The sequence below is a fragment of the Cyclopterus lumpus genome, chromosome 3, assembly GCF_009769545.1.
Source record: "Cyclopterus lumpus isolate fCycLum1 chromosome 3, fCycLum1.pri, whole genome shotgun sequence".
In the NCBI taxonomy this organism is placed as follows: domain Eukaryota; kingdom Metazoa; phylum Chordata; class Actinopteri; order Perciformes; family Cyclopteridae; genus Cyclopterus; species Cyclopterus lumpus.
Genome location: NC_046968.1, coordinates 18621271 through 18645297, shown reverse-complemented (window position 1 = coordinate 18645297; position 24027 = coordinate 18621271). Strand labels below are relative to the sequence as shown.

General features: G+C 40.9%; 1 protein-coding gene across 1 annotated transcript in view; it reads left to right on the top strand.

Annotated features, from left to right (window-relative positions):
• ush2a (Usher syndrome 2A (autosomal recessive, mild)) overlaps positions 1 to 24027 on the top strand; it is a 191946-nt gene that overhangs the window by 113352 nt on the left and 54567 nt on the right. The window contains 11 exon segments of the mRNA XM_034527265.1: positions 936 to 1270; positions 2903 to 3058; positions 3786 to 3949; positions 4132 to 4341; positions 6910 to 7112; positions 7196 to 7308; positions 8255 to 8474; positions 8943 to 9117; positions 9236 to 9457; positions 20648 to 20871; positions 21729 to 22068. Coding sequence (XP_034383156.1) covers positions 936 to 1270; positions 2903 to 3058; positions 3786 to 3949; positions 4132 to 4341; positions 6910 to 7112; positions 7196 to 7308; positions 8255 to 8474; positions 8943 to 9117; positions 9236 to 9457; positions 20648 to 20871; positions 21729 to 22068 — 2362 coding nt within the window.

Sequence of the window (24027 nt, the reverse complement as noted above, 5' to 3'; positions counted from 1 at the left end):
ACTCATAAGTCTCAACAAGCTTTGAACTGAACAGTACATGACAGTTTGTCATGTACTGATCAAGTGTGTTTGAGCATGTGTGTGTGTACGTGTATGTACATGTACGCAATTGTTAAATTAAGGTATAGCTGTGTGTTTGTACGTGGATGTATACAACATTTATTGTAAAGATATCTGTAATTCAAACGTGTAGAGGTGTGAGTGTATGCGTGTGTGTATTAACATTTGTGTGTGTGCCAGTTACCTTCATCTTCACTCTGAAATGCTGACAGACTGAACAGTTTCCAAATCAGATGCAGTGCTCAACGACAGCAAGCTTTTGTTTTTGCATGCAGCAATTCCATTACCAGCCGTTTTCATTATTTTAGCATGGTGTTTGTGCACGTGCGCGCGTTTGTGTGTGTATGTGTGAACCCTGTTTTAAATTTGATGAAAGGATTCTTCTGCTCAAGTCAAAGTCAGGTTATCTTTCCCCACAAGAGAGTTAAAAATACACAAACACACACGCACACGCACACACACGCACACACAAACACACAGAGTGACCATTCTAATGCTTTACATTCACATATACCCAGACCCAGGTCACAATTTATGCACACACGGTTACTACCTACATGATCACTGGTAGCACTCAACTGACCACACGTGCATTCACACGGTGATGCAGATATGTGTCTGCCTGAGCAAGCTCTGCACACACACACACACACACACACACTGTGCCAGGACTTCCTGTAGTTCATCCATCTAAAAGCTTTCCACCACCCTACCCTCATCATGCCGATAACATTTAGAATGCCCGGCCAACCAATGATATAACGACAGTCAGACAGGATAAGTAAACTACTTTTTGCTATAATATAAATATATATATTTACTACATTTTAAATAAACAACCAAGAACTTAAATCTTAAACACATTTATGTTTCAGGTAACATGGTCTGCTCCGCTTATTCCCAATGGAGAAATCCATGGCTACGAGATCCGCCTCCCAGAAGACCGCATCTTCCATGACAGTGCCAATGCTTCTGAATTCAACATCACAATAACGGACCTCATTCCATACACAAACTACAGTATTACTATGTTGGCATGTTCCAACGGTGGTGGACATGTTGGTGGATGTACAGAAAGCCTGCCCACGCCTGCTACAACTTTTCCCACAATCCCTGAAGGCCTTGAACCACTGTCTGTAGTGGCAGTCAGCGAGTCCTTCCTGGCCATTTCCTGGGAGCCACCAAGCAGGCCCAACGGACCTAACATCAGGTAACAGGGATATTACACTGAATCCATACCAGTCTCTTACTACCAGGCTTAGATGGCCACAAATCCGCTGAACGTAAGTTGAAGGTATATTAGTTAAACACAGATAAGCAAATATGCACCATCACAGATAATTTCACCTGTTTTTCTGTCTCATCAACATTATAATCCCCTTGTTTCAAGAGATTCTCAGTGATTTTCTATCTCAATAGCTTAAGAACATATATTTTGGTTTGTACTGCAATGAAGACACATCCAGTTATTGGAGTAACATGTTTCGCTTTACTGTAATCACATTATTTGACTGGTGTAAAAAAAAAATATTTCTCTTTAATCACTGCTTTTCATTTACTGGCCCAGTAAAACTCCTATTAGTGCATCGAACAAAACATATGAAAATCCTTTTTGTTTAGTCGCATTACATTTTATATTTGTGGCGATGTCAATCAAGGACATTTATTTCTCCATGGCTCACTGATCTATGTGCTGTCTGAATTTGTGTAAACAAGGGAAGAAGATACAAGAATATACAACATGGCAGAGAAGGGATGAGAAATTGCGTGTTTCAGTGGAAATACTTTCTTTGTTTAGATTTCACACAATGTAATTTACAAATATCACCATGAAATGTACTCAGTATTCAGATTTACCTGTCCACATCAGCAATCTCAACATTCTGACTACGGATCAGGCATACGTACCTTCTTTAAAAATACACAGAACCAAACAAATTGCTTCTATTACTTTCTGATTGTCTTAGGAAATTATCTAAGTGAGAAGAAGAAGGTTTATAATAGTTCTGCACATGCAAATACGTATCAAAAATCCAATACTAATTATGAAGAGCTAATATAAGTGTACCCAATCTATGTGTGCATCATAGTTTAACATAATTTGAATCGACCCTCTTTTTTTATTCATTAGCTAAAACCAAAAGTCCGAAAACAGGCAGCAGAGACTGAAATATACAGCATGTTGTAACTGAGAGGTTCTAGGGAGGTTAAATCTTCCGCTGAAAAATTGAAGCAAACAAAAAGATAGGAACACGTTAACCAACTGATAACATGAGTGCCTTGGTAATGAGCTAAGTGTTGTTCCTTTTTTAATCAGTGTTTTCTCAGTCCTAATGCCCGTTTTGTTCTGTCCTGTTCTACGCTGTCGGTGATTAGGCCTAAAATAAAGGTCCATTTTCCTGGCAGGCGATTAAAATGCATGAGCCCGTCTCTCTGTTATGCTCTGCTCAGCTCTGTGTGTTTGTCTAAGTGGGTTTGTTAAAAGGCGGCATTAAGCCCTTCTCTTCTGATTACAGCAGAAATTAGCATCACTGTGGGGAGAGGAAAACACAAACCCTGCAGAAAAAACACAAGAGGCTTTGGGAGGGAGGGGTGAGACACAGTGAACGCAAAAGAATAGAGATGATGAAAAACAGCAGAAGTGGATGAAATGATCGATAAGGAGAATAGTCAAATGCACATTGGGTTTGTGTGTCCGTATGCATGCATGTGTGTATTGCCGTGTGGGCAAAGTGTGCCTGTGTGCTCATAATGGTGCTTTTGTGAACATGTGTTGGGTGTTAATGCATTCCTAAACATCCAATCGTGTGGGTGTTTTCTTTTATTCAAATTTCCCCTTCAGATACAAGTTGCTCAGACGTAAAACCCACCAGCCCCTGGCCATCGCCACGGTCCCCACGGTAACAGCCATGTCCCCTCCCCCCTCTGAAGATCTCCATCGCTGGCTCCATGTTTACTCCGGCACCAAATTGTTCTACCAAGATAAAGGCCTAAGCAGGTGAGATTACTGAAATGAGCTCTAGAGCAAACGCCGGCACCGCAGCAAACCGTGTGTGCAGAGCCGATCGGCGAGCTGCCGCTGATGCCGATCTTTTAATACCGCTCAAAGATACATTAAGCAAATATCCCAAAGAATTAAATTGTTTTTCACACAGAGTCCCCTAATCTCAGTTTGGCACTTGGTGGAAGCTAATTTTTTGTCCCTCTATGCTTGCTAAACGGCTCTGTGTGTACTCTTTTTGGGTTTGTGTCTACTGTGCTTCATTCAAGTAGTAAGCTGACAAACTTCCAAACGTGTCAGCATTTTGCAGGATTGTTTTTGTCTATGTCCTAGAGAGTACTTTATGAGAATGTAATTTGTGTTTCTTTGGATTTACCATATTATCAGGAATAACTGACTAACAGGACTAACAGGAGTGAACAAATAGATGAAGGTAGACATGACTGACATTATAATCCCTCATATTCCACTTATAGAGCGTCACTCTCATTTCTGTTATTTCTCTAAATTCCTTCAATAGAGGATTAATAAACCATTTGGTACTTGTGCCAGGAGCTTGTCTATATTAATATGTTTCATTTTAAAGTATTGCATTAGAAAAGCTGGAAAAAGCTAAATTCAATGAAACACCCTCAATTGCAAAAATGCACTAAATGGATTATGGAAATGCCTTTGCTGATAATGTAGTCACCTTATCAAAAACACCAATGCTGTCTCTCAACAGATTCACCCGTTACCACTATCAGTTAGTGGTAGATAATGACGTGGGCTACTCCTCAGGACAGATTGTTACCGCGGTGACCATGGCGGGGGTTCCCCACCACCCTCCATCTCTGTCTGCCCACGCTGTCAATCACACTGCTGTACAGGTCACCTGGACACAACCCTGTAAGATTACTTTCTCTTTTAAACACACAAACACATTCTGCCCAGCAAAGTCATTTCATGGTTGTATATTCTACGTGATTGTTCTGTGACATGACAATTATCAAAAAGCGAAAAGTGACTTCTTCTCTTTTTGTTTTTACCGATTCCTCATGCTTCTCCCTCTCTCTTCATGTCTTCCATAGCTTTGCAAGACCTACAGGGAGAGGTGGAATCTTACTTTCTGACAATAATGTCTGCCCGGTTAAGCCAAATCTTGGCTTTTCCCCCTGAGATCATGTCCACAGTGATAAGTGACCTTTGGCCCAGCACCACATATCTGTTGTCAGTACAGGTATCCAACGGAGCACATAATACAACTAAGGCAACGGTTAACGTCACCACTGAAGATGGAGGTAAGTGTATAATTGTGTGATATTTGGCCAACAATCGATCTTCGAAATTAAGTTAAAATGTGCATTCTTACTTTGGATATGTGTGAGGGTGTTATTGTTGCACACTACTGTAAATACCTACCAGTGTGTCATGCTCAGTACATAAATTCAATACATCCTAGAGAGGGGTCTGTGTTAATGTGCTTCACAGGAGATGTTAAACACATCATGTAGTGAGGCATGAAATCAATACAAAGTGTGTATGAGCCAGATTTAAGGTGTTGTAAAATACTTGTTGGCACCACACGCAGACAAACGCACACAAACTGCACACATAGCCACACACACACAAGCAACGCTCTACCTGTCAAAAAATACAGCAAACACGGCTGTTCCCATGTCTTAAATGGGCTATAATTACCATACTTTACAATACATCACAAAAGTATAATTCTATGGAGAAAAGAAATCTAAAATAAGTGAAATCCTATATGTCCTTTATGTTGAATGTGGAAACTTGCACCAAACTATGTTGGGACATCATGACATCATGAGTTCAGATCTACTGTTTTCCCCCTTTTTATGCAGGGGCAGTTCTTCCTATTTTTAGCTATGAATTTCACCGCTTTATATATATAATCATCATCACAACTTTTCTCTCCATTTTCCTCTCAAACTCACAGCCCAGTCTCTCAGTATTTAAGAGTTAGCTTTCAAATCGCTGCGTGTAATCGTATGTCAGAGGCTGTTCAATCCTTCTGTTGTTTTCCTTCTGTCTCGATTTCCTTCTCAATCCTTCATTCTCACCAACTCTCTTCCTCTTTTTTCCCCTCACAGTTCTTTCATTTTCAGTATTATCATATGTCAGAGGCCTCTCTCTTTTCCTCTAATCTGAGCAGTATAATAAAAAGTGCATTAAAAACATTAGAAAATCATTAGGTGCTAAAGGCAAAGCATGGCTCGTTTAACTGAGAGGGCTCTGGAGGTAATTTCATTATTTTACAGCCATAAGAGTGCGCGCACACACACACACATACACACACAGACCAAGGCCAAATGCAGCTCAACCCTACCAACCATCCTAACATGGCCTGCAATCTATAGGGCAATGCTAACATCAAGACTAATTGGCAAGAAAAATGTGTGTGTCTGTCTGTGTGTGTGTGTGAGTGAAAGAAGCTCAGTGTGTAGTATTGCGTTGATAATGCCATCCTGCAGTAAATGAAATGTAGAGCAGTAGGTTGGGTTTAGGTAAGTGCATTGGCAGCAAATGAATTGGGTTAACTTCTCTTAGCTGAGTGCATTTTCACTTAGAATAATAAATTGAGTCTGTATGATTACCTCTCTCACACACCATCTCATATTATTTCCCTCTTTTTGGTTTTCTTTCTCGCTTTTCTACTCACAACCTGATCTCCATTGATGTGTGAAGAACATTTTATACAATTAATGACACTCTGTTTTCAGTCTCCCATTCTTTGACTTAAAACATGTGCCCACTGTATCGACAGTATATCTTCTGCTTTCACAGAACATCTCTGACATGTCCTGTATTTGTCAGATTGTGTCATTCACTCCATCATTTTGCCTCTGTATCTGTAAGTCATTTTCTTTTGGTTGCCATATTTAATTAATCACCATTGGAGTTTTCAGGAGTTATCAAGGACAAAGGGAATTTGATCGACAGGGCAGTGGAATACAGAGAGAGAATATAATAACATAACACACAAAGGTAGAGACTGTCATTTACTACAGCCTGTAAGACAGAGAAAAAGTGAGGGAGTGAGCTGACCATCCAAGTCAATCTATTATTCTTGGTGAAAATACACTCAGGTAAGTGAAGCTAACCCCATTCATTTGCTGCCAATGCACCTACCTAAACCCAGCCCACTGCTCTACATTTAATTTACTGCTAGATAACATTAGCAACGCTGTACTGCACACACACAGGGACACACAAGGACACACAGGGACACACAGGTGGTCTCCCTCCCTCACTAACACACAGATTCACAGTCGTCCTGCATTATATACACACCGACACACATTCTCTGTTTCTCTCTGAGTCACACGCACAAACACACTGTCACATAATCGCATACCTATAAGCTGTGTGTGTCCATGTCTACCTCTCTCCCTCTCACGCGCACTAATATATGATTTGTTAAAAGTGTATTCAAAGAATGAGAATGTTACATGTCATAAAATATCATCAGTGCATACTGGGACCCTCATAGTTACAACACATAGTTTTGACATAGAAGTTTTTCCAGATTTTTAAAGGCCTGGCCTGATGATTACTTCTGAAGCACCATTTTAAAGATGCAATGATGTGGTTTGTGTGGCAGTTATCAAATTTGTGGGGAAATGTGCCTACCCAATCCCATCTATTGCAGCGCTGTTCTTACTTTACTACAACAGTCAAGATAGTCTATGTGTAACATATTACATGTGCTGGAGAGAGCACTGGTTTCAGACCACAACTTATACTTGCATGTTTGAAGATGACCACATCTTAAATGTTTTTATCTTCAAGCCGTAAAACATTCTGTTCAAACTATTTTCTGTACTCACATGTGCTTTCCTCAGCGCCAGACGGGATTTCCGCCCCAGAGGTGGTTCCGGTTAACAGCAGCACAGTTCGTGTGCTTTGGTTCCCTCCTTTACAGCCCAATGGAGCAGTTACTGGTTACTACATCTACCTTAATGGCCGTCTTCATGGCAGTGTAGACAACAGCTCAGGCTCCTACCTGCTGGGCGACCTGCTGCCTTTTACTGTCTACAACGTACAGGTACACACAATCAAAATCAGATATGCTCACCCAAACGCAGACACACAAATGCACATTATGCCTGCTGTGTTTGTGTATTTCAGGTGGAGGTCTGTACTTTGTATGCATGTGTGCGGAGTAATATTACTCAGACAACTACTGTGGAGGACCTGCCTGCCGACCTGGCCACGCCACACACACACGTGATCAAGCCCAGGTAAGACAGAGAGGTTTTGCAAATATTTATTTTCAGTAATTCTTTTACTTTCTGCATGCACTCTGTCCTATTTTTTTGTTATGGACATATTTGTTCATAGCCGTTTTTTAAGTGTTCCATCTAGATTTATAACTTTTGGTTTGGGTGTAGTAATTGTTATTATTATTAACTCAGTAACCTGTCTATCAATAAAGAATAACACTATTTAAATTGTTTTTTCACGCAATTTCAGTTGCACTTTAAAACCAGATTTTGCAGGCAAAGGGACAATAACTACCTATTTGTCAGCTACTTTAAAACCCACTGCCATTGAAGACACTGATTGTTGCATCTATTCGTCTTCAGTAGTCTATCAAGATTGAAATACTGAATACAATATTCAGTAGTAATTACTGATAAGCTATATAATTATTGTTGCATACACTCATGCATTAAAGTTTTCTGACTATTTAATATGATCATATAACCTTAAAGCTATCAAAATTAATAAAATATGATGGTAAACTGAAGTCTTATTTGCAGTCAGTTATCTTTAATGACATTTAAAATGTTCTGCTTCCCACATTTGACCTAAATCTCAATGTTGCAAATCTTACAGTGGCAGAGGAAGTGGTGATTTGTGGCTTATTTCCTGTGTAGGAGACTGTGTACGTTGTAACTCTGTGTGTAACTACACAGGTCTTTCTCCTGCCAAAGATGTCACAGATAAAAAAGAGGAAAATCAATAGTGAGAAGTGTATAAAGACACACACACTCTTGACACTGTAACTCAACTTTGTCAGGCATTAACTATGCATGTGTGTGTGTGTGTGTGTGTGTGTGTGTGTGTGTGTGTGTGTGTGTGTGTGAGACAAAGTTCTTGTGTGCCCCCCAGTAGTGTGAAAGGAGTGTGAAGGAGAACATTTCTTTCTCTCACTCGCCATCTCCTTCTCTCTCTCTCCATCAGGGTGGTGAGGTTGGACTGGTCCCGTCCAGGCAGACCCAGTGGGATCATGCTGGGCTATGATGTTTTAAGACGCACTTTGAGGTCATGTGCCGCTGGCTCAAAGGGGGTCACATCCTCTGTGGGGGAAGAGTCAGGCGGTGCAAGGTTCAGATGTTCGTACCTGCAGTGTCCTGCCAGTCATGGTGTGTGTGTGATGTCCTGCTTCCATCCTGACATTCAGGTGATTATGCTCTGGCCTTTTGGTACATATTTTATTTGTTCTGTATGAAGTACAGCAGTTCTGTATAGGATCATATTCATCCATTAACATGCATGCTGGGCTGAAGGAAAAAACACCTTTTACAGGTTAAAACAAGACAATACAATAATGATTGTTCTAGAGGGGGGAGGGGATGACGACAGCCTTTACATTTTTAAGTATTGCCTGCTCATACACACCCTCTTAAAAGACACGCTCAAGTACCTCAGAAAGAATCTTCTATAACACAAACAACATTGTGTATTGGTAATGTGGTTGTGATATCTATAAAGAAAGCCTTTAAACAATAATTTTGAGTGAGTTTGGCCCGAGAAAAGAACATTCCCCGTAATGACATGATAGCTTTCTCTTTGGCAGATAGTCTGTGTGGTTGTGTGGATTTAGTTTACATATTTTCTCATCCGTGTCAATGTATTGTATGTCAACCAGGTGTGCTGCAGTGGGCTGCTGTACACTAAGAAACCACATCATCATTGCTGTGAGGGCAGTTACCTGAGTTTGAGTAATTCCTCCAATCCGGTCTGCTGCAATGGAAAACTGCTCCCGGCTCTCCCAAACCACCAGTGCTGTGGAGGATACTATATTCATGTAAAAACCAGTGAGTGTCAAATCACTTCATATGTTTACACTTGAAACATTACATTTGCTCTTTTCTACTTGACTTGAGTCTAATCTTTTCCATGTCGTTCAAGTGTTTCCTTAATCTGTCCTTGTCTTTGTAGATGAAAACTGCTGCCCTGACCACGAGCAGGGCCGGGTCTCAGTAGGGCTGGGTGACAGCTGCTGTGGGGGGGTTCCTTACTTCATGAAAGGCGGCCAGCTTTGCTGTAGTGAGAGCCTCCATGATGGCTATGGGGTCCGATGCTGTGGAGGCCGTATTGTAGATGATACTCTGGTGTGCTGCGGTGATGCCGAGAGTGGGGAAGTGCGTACATATACCCCAGGTGAGTGAAGAAAACACTCAGATTCAAACATGGAAATCCACTTTTGTTAGAATAAAGGGGGAAATGAAAATATTCTACACTGATTAGGTTATTTGCCCAACAATGAAAGCACATTTGGGTGAAGTTTGATGGGATGCTGATCCTTCTGGATAGAAAACTGTTTTTGTCTTTAGAAAACCCTTTATTGTCAAATCCAATCAACAAAAAGGCCCTTTGTTCAGAAAACCAGTTACTCTGGCCCAAAAAGGATTTTGTTAGAGTTTAGTCCCCGGTGACGTCTTCTTAATGTTTATGGCCGGGAGGAGATAGAAAATCATAGGACAAGAGAGAAAAGCAAAAAGGGTTGAGTTAGACACATGGTGCAGGAACGTGGGGTCGTTTCCCTTTCTTCCTCTCCCGCAGTGTCCCAAAGCACCCGGATACCATGGCACAGATGGGATCGTGCATGTGTGTGTGTGTGTGTGTGCGTGTATGTGTGTGTCATTAGACATCTTTGTCATGGCAGATGATGATGAAACACACTCGGGATGGCACCGTTGAGGGCACTGCCAAGCACACAGCAGGACAAATACACACTCATTCTCTCTCCTACACACACACACACACACACACTTTTACACATATAGGCTACATGCACCCACGCATATACCAAACACACACACAGAGTCAACAGGGTGCCCTCGGCAGGGTTCGCTTAGTGTTGAGTGCCAGAGACAGACACATGGACTCTATTCATCACACATAAACAATGGCCCATATGGGCAGGCCTATAGTACTCCATTAGCCTAGCCGCAGACACACACTGCAGACACACACTGACACACACTCAAGACCGCTCCCCACACCAAAACATGTGCATGCTGACAAAAAAGTTCAAAGGAAGCAAGAAATCAGAAAAACAATAATTGTTTTTTAAATTCATGGCCATTATCATTTGTTACTCTGCCTTATTATAGAAACTTGATCCCTTTTTTCCAAAATGTTGTTTCTTCATTCAATAGTCAAACATGCTCTCTTTTAGAGTTTTCACTCTCAAACATTGATCTCATGTACAGAGTTTTGTTTGTAAATTTGATTTGACATTTGAGAGTGTTCTACTCTGTCACACCGTTCCTCTGTTTACTTTTCTTCTCTTTCACTAAATCCCCTTTTCTCTTCCAACCAAGCACAGGCTATATGGTCATCCTTCATTTGAGTTGCCCTCCTAAGGAGTGCATATGCTCCCCACCTCCTCTTCCACTCCATCTCCTTTTGCTATTTATTTCACATCTCCTTTGCTCCTTTGTCATCTTCTTGCTTACTTTTCCTCAACTTGTTTCCCTCTCCTTCTGCTTTTTTCTCCTTTTTGCTCCCCCTCTCTCCTTTTCACCACCTTCTCTTCCTCCTCTTCCCCCTCCCTTCCTTTAGGTGCCCCCTTCCCATGCACTCATCAGTCATTAGCTTTAGCTTCCCCATTGAGAACATATGGTATGATGGATCGCAGGGCTAGCGGCGCTAGCAAGGCTAAGGGCCATTTGCCGGGTGCACTGCGCTGTCGGGGAGCCCTGGGGCCGGCTATGCAACCTCGACCCCACACGTCTGTTTCAAGACACTCACACTAACACACACAACATGCACACAGCAACACCTATTATAGGATATGCTACTTAACCTTGGCACCACTCACTCTCATCAGTGCCTCTCACCGTGTCCAGGGTTTGGTTTTTTAATGATACAGTGAGAGACAGATTTGTGAAAGAAAGACAAATAAGAAAGAATGAAATAAAATGCAAGCAAGAGAATAACACAGATTAAATTCAATTATATTTTAAATAGATGATAAATAAGTTCAACCATAAAAATGTATACAAAATATCATGAAAAAAGGAAAATGATGATGAGAAGAATACAAATAAGGTATAAGTTGATACTCACAATATAAAACATTGTTATACAAATGTACATAGTAAGAAAGTGTATGGTTTATTAAACATAAATGACGATGAAAGAAAGACAGAATTAAAGAGAATTAAAAAAGTTGTAAAATATGCATCAAAGACAGAAAACCCAAAAGAAAACAGAGAAAGGGAGGGAAAGTGAATGAGAGAAGAAAAAAAAAACCTGGAGAGAACAGAAGAGTGGTGAAGAGCTAGATGGAGCAGATTAAAGGAGGAGTGAAGGGTATCCCATTGTGCCCAGCTGATAGACTAGGTTAGGCTGATGTGATTATGGGGTCCCTGAAGTGCGATCTATCACACATTACCGTCCACACTGTCAACAACCATACACACACACTGCAGGGGAACAGCAATGCCAGGAGACAGCCGTCTGGCAACAGATACACGTACCGGCTTGCGTGCACATGTGCACAGGTAGATATACACACAAGCATACACATACAGCAACATTCATACACAACCACACACACTCACATATCATGTATGTATCTACATACAGCATTGTATCCACATCTACGCTCGTACAAAAAGTTGCACCACACAGTTGTATAAGCACTCACACATACACATGTGCACAAGACTCTTTGAAACGGGAAACCAGTGTGAATCAGGTGGAATAGAGTCAGGGGCACAAACGTCACCTCACACAACCTGTACCAAAGAAGAAAAAAAGCCAAAGCTGAGCCAGTGGAATGTGCTCTTCTAAATGTTGTTCTAGGTTTAGCTCAGCTGACATAATTCCTGTCAACCTTACCCAAAGTATGTGTTTCTCATTTATCGTACTCAGTCATCCACATCTGACAGAACAGATTTCAGTTTAAATCAGTACAATCTACACCTGCCATGTAATGGCTTGCACCTCACTTGCACTTTGGCGTATAAGTGCTCTTTTTAGGCTTCAAATCTATTTCGCTCCAATTTACGAGTCTAACTAAATACATTTTGTATAAATTCCTGCCTACTTGTGTCTTTATTCAAACTTACCTCGTTAAGTAGCAGGAATATACTCTCTAAAATGGCAGACCTTGCTTCCACTCTTTGGGGTATTATTGAGATGCTCTCTATAATCCTTTCCTTAGCATTCTCTAGTTGTTATACAATAACACAAAGTCTCCATGCTAAATCCCTCCCTTCCAAATATGTCAGTTTGTTTAAACAGCTTTCATTTCACTTTCAAGTAGATTAAATACTGGGTTTTTTTTGACAAGAGTGCCTCGGTTTTCTTGCTGCATTTCCACCTGTGTTGCAGGTTCGAGACCAACTTTTAAGCTTTTCATTTGCTCCTCTTTTCTTCTTTTGCTGAGTTTGTATGTAAGATGTTTAGCTAGGATTTAGGTGAGATTAGATGGTGTTTATAAGAATGTGTGTGGTGTCTTTGGCCTCCCGTTGCTCCCTGACTCTCTCAAAGTCCCCCGCCCGCCTCACTGTGCGCGCGCCACTAATCATTTCCCCTTCATAGTTTTCTTTATGGTGCACAGTTCTTTAACTCTTCAATCTGCCCTTCAACCCCACCTTCCCCATTTGTCACTATGGCTGCTATCATAAATGCCCTCCCCACCTCACTTTTTCTTAAAGTAAGTGAATCTTAAATTGGTATGCATTTCTTTAACTCCTTCCCTCACTCCCTCCTTCTGTCCCAGCCCAGCAGGCCCATCCAAACGTTCAAGGACAAATCTGAATATCCCTTTTCACCGGTTAAGTGTTAAAAGCCTGGCGGTGCCGGGGTGTTATCTTAACGCGCCTTGCCGTGCCATCATCAGAGCGCGTGATGAAAATGGCTGTGATGATGCTAAAAGAAAAAAAGAGGAGGGGGAAAAAAGTAATAATCAAATATGTTTTTCAAGGGCACAGTGACCATTTGCTGGAGGGAAATTATCCCAGTAGTTAAGCTAGCTCACTCAGAGCCTGGCGGAGTTGTGAGAGTGGATGCGTGTGTGTGTGTGTATATGTGTGCAAGTGTGTATGGTTTATTACTTCAACGTGGTGCATGCATGGCTCACTTTCTGTATGTGGCTGTCGGATTCTGTATATGTTTCTCAATGTGTTTGTATTTAAAAAAAAAAAAAAATTATGCAGAGAGACATTTACTATACATGTCCTTTTTTATTTCTGCCAAAAGATTCTCATCACTTTATTTCCCTGTGTGTGTGTGTGTGTGTGTGTGTTTATCATTGCCAAAAGCCCCTCATCAATGATGGGTAGCAAATGGCCAACGGTAGTGCATTCCAAACAGCAGTGTCTGGCTGCTTTAGAAGATCGAGTACTCTCTGAACACAGGAAGACATTTCTCTCTCTGTTAATGTATTTATGATGATGGCTTTTCTATTATATTAGGTTTACTTTAATGACTGGCAAGAATAAAACCAGAGGCTGTCAGGAGCACAGCGTGTGTGTGTGTGTGTGTGTGTGTGTGTGTGCGTGTGTGTGTGTGTGTGTGTGTGTGTGTGTGTGTGTGTGTGTGTGTGTGTGTGTGTGTGTGTGTGTGTGTGTGCTTGCCTTTGTTTTTTTTTATGTTGTTACTGTTAAAACTTGTGGATTTATCAAAAGTTTACAAGTAAAAAATATTAAAAGACTGAACTTCCAGGTATGAGCAGGGAGAGATTTTGAGACCTTGATATTTTTACTACTTTACTTTAAGTGACTACTACAGGATGAAGTTGCAATGGAAGAGTTGTTCTCCGTACTGCATAACTGTGTTTTACAATCACTAAAACCATTTGTTCTCTATTCAACTGTTATCCCTACACCACAGGGGTTTTAGTTACTCATTATTCAACTAACGGCCGCTTCGTGCTGCTGTTACGGTCATATGAAAAAGGTGCCCATTATTATATTTAAACTTGTTTGTGTTCCTTTGTCTTGAACCATTTGGTTGGTGAAGGTGCATTCAGTGCTTATTATTAATTTCAAAAGATTGCAGCTCTTGCATGCACAAATAAGTGTAGATATTAAACTTAATTTATCAGATGTTGAAGCAGATCAAATTTGGTCTTTTTTGCACTGAAACAAAGCTGTACAACAAGTTATCCAAACTAATGAAACTAGTGTGCTTTGTGTAAATTACTCTTTGAATTATTTTTTATTGTTTGACAGCAACAAAAAGACAGAGCTATTTAACACATCTTTACGTCATTTGTTGCCTCACATTACCTCATGTCTCCTGCTAAATGTTGTACTTGAGTTCAACACAGGACGTTTTCTCTACTGGAGATGCACCCGAGCGTTGGAAGCATTAACATAGACATATCGGTCCCACTAGAGAATCTCTACTTGCTGGCCAGCACTTGTTTTGAACATCCTGGTGCTACATAGGGCTTCTGCCACACCCCTAACTCACCAACTCTGAGATTACATTGATGACAGTGATGGATAACCTGAAGGAGGCGGTTCATGGGTCTTTGTGTTGTCAGCTACAATAGGGTTGAGGAAAGAATGGGCGTAGGCAGAATGTTTAAGCATTGGAAAGTGGATTACCTGATGAATACATCTGCTCTGGAGTCTTCATGTGTGTCTAATTTAAAAGATGTAGGTCTTACCTAATCATTTAATATCATTAAAATTGATAAGTGTATGTTTTTGTAACTAACAAAAACTGTTATATATATATATAAACATTTTATTTCTTATTTTATTGTTGGTCATTGGTGCTTTTTGTAGTTTATCCGTACACCTATCTTTTTCACTTCATCTGTATTACAGTCCTGTCTAACCTTTACCTTTATTTCTATTTCTGTATAAGTACATCAAGAGAGATGAAAAAAAAAATCACGTTCCTTGTATGTCCACACATACTTGGCTAATAAAGGTGACTCACATGATTGATATGTACTTGATAACCATACAAACCCAACACATGATGTTGGTGCATCCACAGTAGATTACAACATACAGTATGTTATGTTCTTTATTTTAGCTAAACTTGCTCATTTCATATCACATCTGTTAATAGTTTTTTCCTGTTTTATCCATTTGTCAAACTCTTTAAGTTGTGCATTTCTTCATCCCAATGTCTATCTTCATTTCGGTCCCACTTCTCACTCAGACACTAAACACACACACAAACAGCTGCTTGCTGTGTCTCAGTTTTTAGTGAATCCCTGTAGAGTGGTGAAAATATAACTGCCACCAAAGCATTTCCCTAAGCTCAGCACACACACACACACACTGAAACAAACACTCAAGACTCATACACCTAAAGATGCACGTACACACAATCTCACACACATGCCCAGCTGGTAATGTTGTTGAGATGAATAAAAATGGAAAAAAGACGTCAGAAAGACAAGAGGACAGCCAGTCAGCTGGGAAAAGAGTAGGTGTGTGTGTGTCTTTGATTATGTGTGTGTGCTTGCTGCCCCAACCTCCACACGTGTGTGTGTGTGTGTGTGTGTGTGTGTGTGTGTGTGTGTGTGTGTGTGTGTGTGTGTGTGTGTGTGTGTGTGTGTGTGTGTGTGTGTGTGTGTGTGTGTGTGTGTGTGTGTGTGTGTGTGTGTGTGTGTGTGTGTGTGTGTGTGTGTGTGTGTGTGTGTGTGTGTGTGTGTGTGTGTGTGTGTGTGTGTGTGTGTGTGTGTGTGTGTGTCCACATGGGAACACTGTGCACTGTGTGAGAAAGTCAATCCACTGCGATTTCATCTCTCGACATGGCATATAGCCTGGTCCCTTTGGAGCACAAAGTGTGTGTGCGTGCGTATATATATGTATGCACGCACAGAAACCAAAAATGACCTGCAAATTATACATATGTATAATTTGCAGGTCATTTTTGGTTTCTGTTATCAGATACAATTTACAGTAAAGCTTTCTCCAAGCAATATTCATTTAAACAGATTGAATTCAAACACACAAAAACAGTGTTTCTTCGCTGCAATTTTTTGTAATTTATTGACCGGCATATATGCCAATACCAATGTATTCTTTATATCTGTAATAAGCCTGTTCTTAAATAACTAAATCATCTTGTATGTGCTTTATCCTTTCTGTGTATGAGTGTGCACATGCAGATGTGTGCCTTCAGTCTGCGTCTATGAAAGCTTCTTCAATGTGACTGTGTGTGTGCTGGTATACATGAACACAGACTGAATATGTGTGCACTTGCTTTGCACTTTGTGCCAAAACCCCTCGTAATATATTCAGGTATTTAAAAGTGTTTGGTTTGTTTAAAGTTGTGGAGGGGTTTTGGTCTCCTAGAGAGCTCGGATAACCCTAATCCACAACACACATTTTTATCAGTAGTTCATTGGCAGGGCTAAATATTGACTTATCATTAAGTGGAATGACTGAAACCCTAATAATAATTCACGTTGTCTAAGCACCTTGTGTTGACGCGGCGCTCCCGATGCTATTAACGAATGTATGCAAATCCAACGTAAATCTGAAGATTAGGGCTGAAGCATTCTGCAATGCAAGTGAGAAAACAAGAGGTGTGTGATAAACTGTTGTCAACACATACACTCACATGCATATGCACAAATACACACAGCTTACATAGAGGAGGAGAAAATAGTAGGTGTGTGTTTCAAAACGGTAACACAAAGGTTCAAGCATGTCACACAAACCCAAACACAGATAATGCTTACAAAGACAGGAATTGGATTCCTGCTGAATGGGTGATAATTCAGTAGTGAAGTTTAGCTACAGGGCGGTAAACAAACCAATGTAGACCTAATGAATGCAGAGAGAGCGATAGAGAGCAAATAGTGAATGGGGAAGAGGAGGAGGAAATTAAGAAGATTTAAAGATGATGGGAAAAAATATGGGGAAGGAGGAACAAGTAGAAATGTTGGAACTGAAAGAAGGGAGGTGTACTAATATGATAGGACGATGGGACAAATAGTTCAAATAAAGCATTGGAGATAGAGAAAGGGACAAATTATAAGAGGGACTTAGACGACATTGTGAAGACAAAGACGGTTGTGGAGATTGGGAGATATAGATGGAAGTAAGGGATGTGGTGAAAAACGAATGATCAGAGAAAGAACAGATTGAGGGTAGAGAAGCGGCAGGAGATAACTCCTGAACTTCAGATCCCAGGTGATAAAGTTGCCATTTCCTAGAGTCAGAAAAAGCAAAAGAGGGCATCAAGATAGGCACTGTTTTTGAACAGAGCCATGTTGCACGATACATGGAAAGACAGTCTGACTGCTTGGGAGTAAATGGAAGAGAGCTAAATGAGTACAAATTGTGAGTCGCATGAGGGCCTGGTGTCCGGATGGGAGGGAGGAGTAGAGGTGAAGATGCCGGGAGGACGAGGGATGAGTGGAAGGAAGCTATTTTGGAAAAGTGTTGAGCTGTTTATTTTCGCGTCATTGAAGCTGAAGTAAGGCGCTGGGGGAATTGGCCACCAAGCCCCCACTCTGCAACAGCTGCCGCTGCTAAGTGAGTTACTAGCCGTCAGACTGCCTTTATGTCACACAATCAAACACACATACACATACACATGCATTTTCCTGTCACATGTTGCCTGTGATGGATGCGGTGAGGATATAATGCACTGCAACAGCACAGGAGAAAAGATGTGCCATCCTCCACTTCTGGCCTTTAAGTGAAATGATTGCCTAAATGAACAGCTTTTCATGTGCGCAAAGAGTGAGCGCTGATTGGGTTGTTAAACAATAAGTTATTTATCACTCCACAACTAGCTGCAGCCCCATTAAAGGGCGAGGCCATGGTACAATGCAATGACTTGGTGTTTAATGTCTGCTGTCAAATAAAATGGGCAACACAGCTGGGGGTAGATAGTGCTGCAGATCAGCATGCCGTCGGCTGTTAGGATGAATTTGCTAAATACCTCATGAAAGTTAGATTATTTAAAAATAAACTAAATAATCACAGAAGACCGAGGGGTTCTTATAACATTTCAGTCTGATTTAAAATGAGAAGCTTTTTTTCAATTGGACTCATTAAAATACGATTTGTGCTTTTTCCGTTTTAGTTGAGCTGTGTCGTGCCATGCCATGCTCATTTGTATTTTCAATGCATTCTCACAGTGGGGGGTTACTTTGCTGACTCAGTATTATAGCAGGACAATTTCATAGTCCTAATCCATTGCAAGGCCAAAGCTTGACAATCCTCCCCCTCAACGAAGCTAAGATGCCAAAGTAACCAGATTGGCTCAACTTGTGTTATTAGGAGCATCACTGAAGAGAAAGCACCATGTGTACTCCCCTTTAAAGGTCCCATATTGTAAAAAGTGAGATATTTATGTCTGGGGCTCTGTCCTGTGGTCCGCCCTTCAAGTGCAGCTTGATCCAGGGTGCCAAAATGGAGCCGGGTCTCTGTAAAACCATGGGCACAACAATCACCGACCTCCCATCGCTGGTTTAGGCAGAAATTTCCTGCGACTGGACTTCAGCCAGGAGCAGACTGGGTAGTGGAATAGCCTTGGGTCCTAGCTGGGTTTGCTGAGCTTCCATCTTGCCTGGCCTCCTGGGGCGGCATGTTCATGTTGAGGTATTACATTTGTGTGTTAAGTTAATTTAGTCAGTATAGGACTAAAACATGTACTGTAGATAGCCTTATTTCTTCAATAAGAAGGACATTATATGCCAAAGACTTGATTAGCTTTTCCAACCGGAATGAAGTCGAGCTTTTACCAGTCTGGAGACAAAAAATATATTTTCTCCACCAAGAACGAGTCTTTCTACTTCAAATGTTCAGACACTTTAACAATTGTCATTTGTCAATCATTCGAAGTGACTCAAGTTATTTGAATTTGAAATATGAAGTGCTGCAGAATGTGGAGAAACATGCCTTGAAATTTGATATTCAGCTGCAAAACATTTACAGGGAAATGGAGTGATATGTATTTTAAATGTCACCTTGCTGCTGAAGGTGAAGTGGGAGCAGAAAGACATCACCTATCACTGTCAGAGATGGCAGCTCTCAGAAAAACACACTTCCTCTCCCCTTGCGCACTTGCGCCTGCATAGCCTGAATATTACTGCTGTACGAAGAGATGAATACAGGACAGAAAAAGAGGCTTACAAGGGAGGAGAAGAGGAAAGGAGGATAAGAGTTGATAAGAGAAGATGCACACTAATATTCAGAGCAGCGTAAATACTGTTGCTGTGCAGACTGGAAAATAGAGGTTGAGGAGAAGAGGAAACAAGAGTTTGGGAAGTGTAAAGGAGAGACAATACAGCATGGCCGGGATCTTTTGACAGTATGGAGAGAATAGAGGCATAAAACAAGAGGAGGTGAGGGGAAGAGATTGAGGAATGAGAAGAGGTTGTGGAGGGAGGTGAAAGAGGAGGAAATAATAATAAGATGAGTAGTATTTGAGGATTCCTTGCTTGAGTATGAAGAAGCAGAGGTGATGAGAAAAACAAGAGAAGGTCTATTATTCTTTGCCAAAGTGAGACACAAAACAGACATCACTGTAGAACGTAAAGATATAACCACAGCATGTAAACGATACATTTGCAGCTAATTTAAATATCCAGAACTTAAAACTGATTCATTAGAGAATTAAAAGTCACAGTCGTCATTTGTAGTGTAAGATTTGTATTCAGAGCTCCGGGCCCGTGGCCGCAGGAAATTCAGGATTCAATGAGTTAAAGTTTAACAATATTTAATGGCAAAGATAATACTCATGTAGCGTTCACGATCGTGGGGCCAGAAAGGAGGAACTCTCCACAGACGGACTGCAGCTCCCAAGGAGCAACAGACCGGGGCTGTCTCGAGTCTCCAGACCAGTAGAACCATGTCTCCCCAGAATAAATGCTCGGTCGTTAGTCTGGTCATGCAAATGAATTCACATCTAAAGGTTAGATTTATTGGTCAGTTCAAAGGATGCCGCAGTTCTGTTTGCTAAGCCAATTGATAAGCTGGCGAGGTCAAAGTTCACACTTCCGGTCAAACAGGAAGTTCCTCTTCAGAATAAAACCCACTATCCTGCCTTCAGAATAAAAGCAACACATTAGGTTTCAATCGGCATCCATTTTAACTATTGTCTAAACAATAAAACATTCATTCATTCATACAGTCAATCATTACATTTGTCATTAAAACAGAATAATAAAACAGTGATCCTCTCTTATGTTTCATAATACATTCCTCCAGAATATTCCTCATATCCCAAATTAATTATCATATCTTTCTTTATGTATTAATTTAAAACATAAACTTATCTTATCTACATGTGCAAATATATATAAAATCCACTACAACCCAACAGTAGTCTGTGAATGAGCAGTAGGATCAGAAATCAAATGTATTCAAAACAATATTGTGACGCGTGTTTTCTTATCTCTAGGTTTTGTCTGCTGTGGTCAGGAGTATATAAACTCTTCAACCTCTCTGTGCTGTGTGAGTAATGATGGATATCCCACAATGCACCCTGCTGGCAATGCCACAGTGACACTGCAGTGCTGTGGGTCAAAGGTCATACATCAGGAGGAGAAATGCTGCAATGGGATTGGCTATGACCCTCAACGACACGTGTGTGCAGATGAACCCACACCCGGCCTGCTGATACAGGTATGTGAGAGAAAGTGTGTGGTGTGTACAACTGTTTGTGTCTCTGTGTTTATTATGTCTATACACTATTAAATAAATGTCTTCTCAAAGACGGTCAAATCAGCTCTTCTTTTATCCTATGTTGTTTTTGCCACATTTCCAATAACCGAGCAATGTTTTGCCATCATTCTTTGAACCTGTATTTCCTGCAAAGTGCATATTAGTGGAAGGAAAAAGAGGAGAGGTGACAAATTGACGAGAAAAACAAATTGAAATGCACCTATGGATATGAAATGAATATCAACTGCCAATGAATACTTGCATTCAAGTCACAAGTGGCTTTCAAGCTTAAGAAATGCAAGCTACTCTGGCAGAAAAAAGATCTGGCCTTTACACGTCCAGTGAATATTGGTAGATAGAATTTCTCTCGCTCTCTCAACCCCCAAACTCATTGTCACATCAGGAGTTGGGGATTGGGCCATCTTCCATTTATCAACTGGGGTCATGCGGTGTTTGTGTGTTCCTAAGTCAGCATGAGACAGCCACACGCATACACACATACACAAACAGAAGCACGCACACACAGGGACAAAGGGTAGGAACTCTCATTAGCTCTAATGATGTCATTAAGGACCAGGCTTACCATACACAAACATGAACATAGCTACATTCTGCATGTATCGTGTGTTAGAGACGCTTCGGAATTTAAAAAAGATAAGAGTAAACTTCGATAAGGTGAGCTTCTGTGGTAGTTGTGCCAGTGTGCTCTGCACTCATGGAGACAAATCACTTAAAGCAAAGAAAGATTCTGAACCTCATAGTTACATTTTGTCTCTCTACTCCATCTTAAACTGTCTCTCCCTTCCTCCCCTGTGCAGCACCAGTGTTTGCAGGGGGCAGTGTGTCCTGTAGCTGCAGCTTCTACAGCTTACTGTGGCTTGTGTGACCTCGATCCATCTACGAACGCCTGCACATGGGTCCTGTCTGCGCACAAACACCCTGATAAACCCTCCACAACATACTCACCTTCCTTTAACACCACTCATGAAACTCTCACTAGGGGCCTGTCTACCCATACAAACAGAAGTGATATCACATACAAAATGGCAGACGCATACAGTCACACACATACTGAGAACCTGCAATTTGAGGGGAGCCTGTGCCCGTCCCATGAGGAGGTTGTGTACAGCGGAGATTCCAACAGATACACTTATACAGGTAATTGTGTGTGTTTGGTGGGAACAAAATATAGGCTACACTTTAAATTACCTAACATTTCCATAGTAATTAGCATGGCTTATGTTTAGTATCTTTATATATATTTGTTTTGCTTTCACTTTTTGGACCTTAGTGTTGAGTGTCTTTGGTGACAAGCCTGGTTTTCTAACCACAAGGGCATAGCTACCGCTACATTTCTTTTACCACCAATCAAATGTGCCTGTTTCATTATCTTTCTTTAAAACCACATGTTTGTACCACTCAATGTCTCCTGTACCTATTCAGGTATTGTACCAATTTCTCATTGATCAGGCATAGTTTTTCAGCATCCTTTTCCAATCACTGCTCTTCACTTTACTCTGCTGCAAACATGCATGTTAGTATTTGGAAACTATAATTTGAGTTTGTTGTGTGTCAATGTGTGATCTGAGCAGCTAGACAGACTTCTGTCCTCGTATGAGGATTGTAGTTTATTCAAGTAAAGTTACCTGATTGACGTTGCAAAGGTAGTTTTCTCAGACCTTTCCATAACTTCACATGCTGTTGTAGTTAAAATATTGCATATATATACATATATATATATATATATATATATATATATATATATATATATATATATATATATATATATATATACATATATACATATACACACATACACACATTCATAGTATATTTGCATCCCTGCTTCTGACCTCCGAGCCACGATGAAGAACAACTAGAACAGAATATAGCCATCTGTGAAACACACCGCTCATAGACCTTTTGAGTATGCGGAAACCAATTCTGCATTTACTCTAAATGTGTCAGCCGCTGCAATCAACGGGCTTTAGAGACAGATGCCCTTCCACATGCTTACACACACACATCAAGACAGCTGTTGGAGTGTACATTGATAGCTGTTAACGTGGTAACTCTCTCTGCGCTGTACTCTTGTGTGTCATTAAAACTTAAAGATGGGCGTTTAAATGGCATTTTTAACATTCTCCACTATTTATCAGCCAAGGGAGTTTGTGATGTGGCAGGGGTGTATGTATGTGTGTATTGGTGTTTGTGGGTGTGTGCGTCAGGATTTTCAGTCTGTCCACACATTATTTATCTGGGTAGATGGGTCTGTTTAATCAAGACTAATTGTGGTTGTGGATGTAATGTGCGTATGGGTGGTTGTGCAATAATTACATGTTTTTTGTGTGCGTTAGTGTCCAGTTAGTTACTATTCATGTGTGCTTCTGTAGTGTTTGTGGTTTTGTGTGTGTGTGTGTGTGTGTGTGTGTGTGTGTGTGTGTGTGTGTGTGTGTGTGTGTGTGTGTGTGTGTGTGTGTGTGTGTGTGTGTGTGTGTGTGTGTGTGTGTGTGTGTGTGTGTGTGTGTGTGTGTGTGTGTGTGTGTGTGTGTGTGTGTGTGTGTGTGTGTGTGTGTGTGTGTGTGTGTGTGGGAGGAGGGACTTTTAGGATAAGAGTTTCTAGGCAATGCTGTGACACCATCTGGGCAGAGGCACATAAAGCTGTCGCCTCCCACCATACACCAGATGTTTCTCATGCACACACACACACACACACAAGCGGGGTATCATGATATGGTTCTCTGGGAAAAATACTAAGGTAGATCACACACAAATAGCTACACATTGATATAAATATATACTGTATTGTCCACAGCCAATTTGTATGTAGAATTTTTGGAATTGGTTTTTAATCCAACACAGAAATGACATTTTTTAGGAATGTAGCTAAGCAAACACATAGCAGTCGCAGTGTGTGTTTTGCTGCTTGGGTTATCACAGTAGTAAAGACAAGAGTCCCAAACTGGCGGTTAAAACGTAGTCTCATTTACAGCAGCAGTCCCTTAACACTCCTAAAGATAATGCACATATGTGTGTGAGTATGTGGGAGGGCATCTGTATGTATATGCTCCTGTATGTATACCTCACCAGAAGGGTTGTCACAACCCAATTCCCAGA